This window comes from Genypterus blacodes, unplaced genomic scaffold, assembly GCF_046128005.1.
Source record: "Genypterus blacodes isolate CSIRO-AG114 ecotype Tasmania unplaced genomic scaffold, CSIRO-AGI_Gbla_v1 ptg000112l_1, whole genome shotgun sequence".
Lineage (NCBI taxonomy): Eukaryota > Metazoa > Chordata > Actinopteri > Ophidiiformes > Ophidiidae > Genypterus > Genypterus blacodes.
Window position 1 is genome coordinate 1,903,969 of NW_027466916.1, and position 6,000 is coordinate 1,909,968.

The 6,000-nt window shown below is 47.8% G+C and overlaps 1 protein-coding gene across 1 annotated transcript in view; it reads left to right on the forward strand.

The window, feature by feature from the left end:
- The window catches only part of ttll5 (tubulin tyrosine ligase-like family, member 5), a 41,705-nt gene extending 36,092 nt beyond the window's left edge, over window positions 1–5,613 (forward strand). Inside the window, exons 31-32 of the mRNA XM_076161578.1 lie at window positions 1,568–1,647; window positions 5,280–5,613. Coding sequence (XP_076017693.1) covers window positions 1,568–1,647; window positions 5,280–5,332 — 133 coding nt within the window. The 3' untranslated portion in view covers window positions 5,333–5,613. The remainder of the gene's footprint in view (window positions 1–1,567; window positions 1,648–5,279) is intronic.
- Window positions 5,614–6,000: the final 387 nt, after the last annotated feature.

Here is a 6,000-nt window from a genome sequence, read left to right on the forward strand (position 1 = left end):
TATATCTGCTCTGTCTGGCCTGCCTTTGATTTCTACACAAAGTCCATTGGCTACTGCGTGTCACACCGCAGGGCAGGACTCGTTTGTCCATCAACATGCCACAACTGCCAACTCCTTGAGCTGCGAGGACTCAAAGTGGTATGACTTCAGTGGAGGCTTTGAAAGGAGCAATTTGTAAGACAAATAAATGAGCCTGTTTGGTATTTTGTTTGCGAGGTTTGGCCAGTCGCAGCTGTAACTACGGAAACCCAGGCTGTCGTGTGGCATTACTAATAGGGTGACAATTACAGCAGCACCATTAATGTCAGCCCTGCTGCTGCTTTCACTCCCTATTAATCAGCCGCAGCAGTAGTTAGTTTCAAAGGATACTGTATACACACAGAAGCTGCCAAAAGTGTGTTTATGGTTAGACTTTATCCCCGTGGTCAGTCTGAGTAGCATTAAGACGTGGCCCCCTACCTGCCCGCACAGAAAGTACGACTATATTACAAAATCAGGTTCAGGCAGCGACTTCAGTGAGCTAAAGTTCTCTAAAGGTTGATCTATTATCCCAGGATCCACAGTGCAAGTTCAGATTTCTGTCTCACCGACGCTGCCCCGGTTCCTGGAGTGACAGAGTGAGAGACTGTTGACAAAGAAAGTGATGTGAAGAACCCGGAGGTCAAGTTTTTTTCCCCCCTCCACATATGAAAGGAGTCGCTTCCTGTCGACGTATGCCACGCTTAAAGTGGGCCAGTGCTATTTGTGGTTGTGTAATGGTATGAAAGAACAACTGTGCAGCCCCTTACAAGGAGGCAGTGTGTGTCCTCATTACCTTGTTAATGCTGCTTTGGCAAGCTGCTGTTATAGGGCCAGAGGTTAATGCCAGCTAAGCTTTATTTATTGTTCTCCTTAAGAAATGCTTAACAGATTGGACGTATAAGGTGGCAGACATGTCTGCTCCTGCGCCCACGTCTTACCTGTTTTTCTAATGGCTCACTGGGTGAAAATGCTGTCTTTGTGCAGATGTTCTGTGCCGTGCGATGATATAAAAAGCCCTCACCGTGTCTTATACTATCACCACAGTCATCTTACCAGTGTGAAAAACACATCACCCAAGCTGAGCTACCATGGAGCAGGAATTTGCCTCCTCCTTGTCACAATAGCTCATGAGCAGCACTCAGTAAACACTTAACCTCAACTGAATGTCAAGAAACCCTCAGCGGTCCACACTGACTCAACACAAACACGCAATGTGCCGACCAGTCCGCTTCTCTCCTGTGCGTTGGAGGTCTGAACAGTTCTGATATGGACTCGGCTCAGATCCACAGGGGGTTCAAACATATCACCTAGATTCAGACTTGTTCCCGTCCCAGGTCAGATCTCGGTTCACAGGAACCGCATGGACCCGATGAGGGCTTTGGACTCACAAGTAACAGTAACATTATTATATTTACTTACATTGAATAGAGCTCAGATTACAGCATACATGGGTATAAGACAGGAGAGCTCTGTTGGCTCAGCACCGTGCGGACAGTCTGAGCTTTCGTCTCCGTTCACTCAAACTTATCTTGTTTTCAACTAACAGGCCGGCGTCCACAGAGAGTCCAGCCAATGGAATCGTGTCCAGCGGCCAGCATATCTACCAGACCATCTGCAGCAAAACAGGTGGGTCCAGTGCCGCCGCTCCACATGTGCTTTATATCCTGTGAGGCTTGTTTGTGCTCTACTCTTTGCATCACAGTTAGATAAACTAGTTTAGCTCAGTGCTGCCCGCAAGGCGCCGTCTGACAATTACACGTACTGACATATTGTCTCCAAGCAACCATTCAATAACGCAATCAGCAAAGAGAAGTGTGTTAGAAGTTTGTGTCCATGTGTTCTTTCTGCAATTTAGAGATAACCAATCGCAGCTGGACCTCATTTGCATATGATCGACGCCCAAACAGAGCTCTGGTTCTCGAAAACGACAAACTGATTAGCTACAAACTCGATTTACAAGCTGGATTTGTGTGGATGTTTTCATAAACAAAGTGAACCACACTAAAATATGGCTCCCTTAATATACTACTGTATATTTTCCTACACAATTACAAAAGCTGTTAAAGAGTAAGTACTACATATGTTCATCCCAGCCGTGTGTGTGTGAACAGTCCATGTAGAAAGTCCCCAGGGGGCCGATGTCATTGATATGATCTTTCAGTGCCTTGTGCCACAGCAGCCATGTTTATGCCAAATGGACTCGTAGATGAACGGGCATAAACAAATGAACTTTCCAGCGCGGTAATCTGCAGTTTGATCATATAGTCTCCATGTGTCCAAGTGGAGAGGTCAGATTACCGCTGAAGGATAAAGAGGCATTACAGCGATGACATCTCTCTCCTGTAATGAGATCCAGTGATGGGAAGGGTTGGGGCATTCCCATCTGTTGGCCATTCCTCCTCCGCTCGTGATTGCTGCCCGGCTGCTTAAGCCCTGTCCAGTTGTACCCCAGAAATCACATCAAGATGATGAGAAATGCAGCTCCTTTTATTATTTCTTTGTGATCGTACATGCAGTCGCACTCTGTTGTTCCGGCAGGCGTTGCACAACTCTTTCCATCCAGGGGTCAGAGCAGGGGACTGTGGGAAGTGTTGAGCGTACTGCTGCACTTACATTGATGCTAAGCAGCTCGATGCACACACACACACACACACACACACACACACACACACACACACACACACACACACACACATCTGTTTGTCTGATCAAGGCCGCTTTTTTCCATAGAGCTGCTATACGTTAGGATTCGGAAATCACACCATTTGTCATCATGTGAGCATCACGTTTGGAAAAAGAAACCGAGATCAGCACGCGTTTGTCCAAGTGAGCTGCTGGAAAAATACAGTAGCTCTGCACCTCCCAACTCCTCCACCTCCACCCACCACCTCCCTACCCCTCCACCTCCCCCTCCACCCACTAGATGAGTGCGTGTCTACGAGCAGAACATTTCTTTCTCTTTCATTCTCCCCTCTCTCCCTCTTAAATATGGAGGCTGGCGTAGGTTAACAAACATCTTATAAACTCATCAATTACTGTAACCGGATCTGTTGGGAGCAGCTTCTGAATTTCATGAATGCATTTTTTCCGTCGTACAGAGGGCGCAAAGGGTGGTGGGGAGGGTGGTGGGGAGGGTGGGGGTGAAGGGGATGCTTGACTCTGGTTCCTTCAAAGCTTTGCAAAATTTAGTCTAAAACAAAGACGGGACAAAAGAATGAAAGCATCTCTCTCTCTCTCTCTCTCTCTCTCTCTCTCTCTCTCTCTCTCTCTCTCTCTCTCTCTCTCTCTCTCTCTCTCTCTCTCTCTCTCTCTCTCTCTGTCTGTCTGTGTCGTGGGGCAGGTTTGGCCATGCACTGGGAATGCAAGTGGGAGATTGATTTGGACAGAGAGACTCGGTGTAGACTTGGTGGGGGGGTGGGGGTGGGTTGGTGTTATTAGAAAGGGGGCACGCAGCCTTTGTGGAGCTTTGGAGTGAGTCAGGGGCTTTCTGCCTGCCCGGTGCACCTTTGTTAGCGAGATGACTGAGCTCCCCTGATCCATTCTGACAGGGAGTTAGAGCGGGTCCAAATAGAAGAGCATTCTCTATGATCAGCTGTCAACCGTCATAAATCACACACTCCCTTTATCTCTCCCCCTGCCCGCTCTTCATCTGCTCCTCTCCTCACTCATGAAGCGCTGGCTCTATCCTTCCCGCCGTCCCTCGCCCCCTCGCCCCCTCGCCCTCGTCCTCGTCCCGTCCCACTTTTCTTCCCCTCTTTTCCTTCTCCTTTAATTTTTAATATGAGATAAGTAGAGGGTTTTAATGAGGACCTATCAAAGCGAGCGGATCGAGATTCTATCAGCCACATGTGTTTTACAATCCTTTTCCTGAAGTTGTCAGGGCGCCACAGAAACTTTCTCACAGGAGATTTATTGGTTTCAGTTTGAGAAGGAAATGAATCTTGCATTTGAGCCTGATCGCGTCAAGATGGATATCTTAAAGCGCTTTCTGTTGAATAAGGCCGAGGTGCCATGTTGGAAAATAAAAGGTATTTATCGAGCGTCACCCCCCCTCTCTCCATGTATTATGTAATCTTTTGGTTGTTTGATCGAAAACCACTTTGAAGAGAATTAAAGGCTCACGTCTCTTCTGTGTTTTATTAGTAGATTGGATTCATTGTGTGCAATCACCACACTGATTTCTTGGTATGGTGTGTGTGTGTGTGTGTGTGCGTGTGCGTGTGCGTGTGCGTGTGCGCATGTGTGTGTGTGTAGGGTGGGGGGGTGCAGCAGATCAATCAACGAGGTGTGATTTATTTTTTTCCTCCCAACTATGAAGTTATTTGGATTCAAAGTTACAACATTTTTCTGTTTTTTTTATAAACTTTTTTCTTTAAACAAGCGTTGTGATACATTTTTTCACTCATTGAGATTCACACAATGGGCAGTGGAACCCTAACAGCAGATAATCTACACAATCTGACACTAACTAAATGAGATTTAAACTGTAAACAAACCGTATGAGGATTAAAGAGAAGTGTTAAGAAAGAGTCAAACTAACATAACTCAAGGCAACAAATCAAGTCTGTCCCACACCAGGAGACAATAATGCTAAACACAAACAGCTGAATCCAGAATCTGACAGTAAAAGCTCAGCATGAAGCCTCAAACGTTTAGAGAATAAGACGCAGCAATGCCGTCACATTAATCACTCAGGAAAACAGAGCTGGCTCAATGATATGCATCTGATTTCTCACCAGCGTGACGCTTCCAGGGTCAGAGTGTGTAAGTGAATGCATTTCTCTCCCGCCGCTCCTCCTGAGTTTGTTGTCTTTAGTCATAATTGTCTCATCTGAGCGAGAGTAGAGTCTCGTCCCTTTATCTCTCTTTTGCTGAGCTAGAAGAAGCTGCTTCCAGCCGTCATGTCACCGGATTGGAAGTCGGGGAGATGTTTTCGTTTTCCAGCTCAGTCAGGCCCCACGGTGTAAAAGAGCACCAAAATAAACAGAGTGTGCAGAGAGGGAATGAAAGGGAATACTGTTTGGGAGCACAAACACAGCGGCTCCAACTGTACTCGGAATGCCTTTTCTACTGGCTGCCTGGCCCGGTGCCAGGCGATAGGCTGAGGTGGCTGAGAGTGAAGGGACAGCCAGACAAAGGACAACTCTGAGCTCATGTGCTGGTAACCACCATGAGTAGGACGAATCCAAGCCAGCACAGTGAGGAAGACTTTGTTTCATCCTCTGAGCCCTTTGAATACCTCTGCTTTCTTCCCTCAGGTCTCTATGCGTACCGTAAGCTGTTCCGTGGCCAGGAGCCCAATCACAGATGACAGGAAGGCGACCAGAGACCCGGCCTGCCACTCTGCCGGCTCGACAGGTGTCTCTGCATGTAACTACACACCCGCATCCTCACAGAGGTGTATTCTGGGAAGAGGACAACAGCAAGACATGAAAGCATGCCAGACATCGAACGGGGTCCTATTCATTTCTCTGTGATGCAGCCACAGACATGCAAGAGGATCGCCTGCCGGGACAGGAATGCCCAGCTTTGACGCAGGGCGGGATTTTGTTGCGTAGCACAACATCAGATAGCCTTTTTACCTCCCCCCCGCCCCTCCCCCCACCCTCCCCCGCCTCGGCCCGCGTGGCTTTACCCAGTTCAGTTCGTATCCCAACAGTGGCCCTCCCTCATTCCCTTCATGCTACTGATGCCACACAAAGATTGAACTGACAGATTTCCTTCAGCAGATGGTTCATGGCTCTTCAGGCCTGGCTGGCATCAGACCAGCAGGATGCAGCCTTTGATTCTGGCAGTATTCAGACATGAGGATGAGGATGTAGCTTCATCATCACAAAACAAAAGTCAGCCAAATGTCAGAAAGGTGAGGTTCACGAGTTCCTGCTAATTGATAAATATCCCATCCAGCGAACGCTCATCTCTCTGCCACGAACGATGCACACACAGATGTGGTTTCTGGCACAACACGCACACACACAC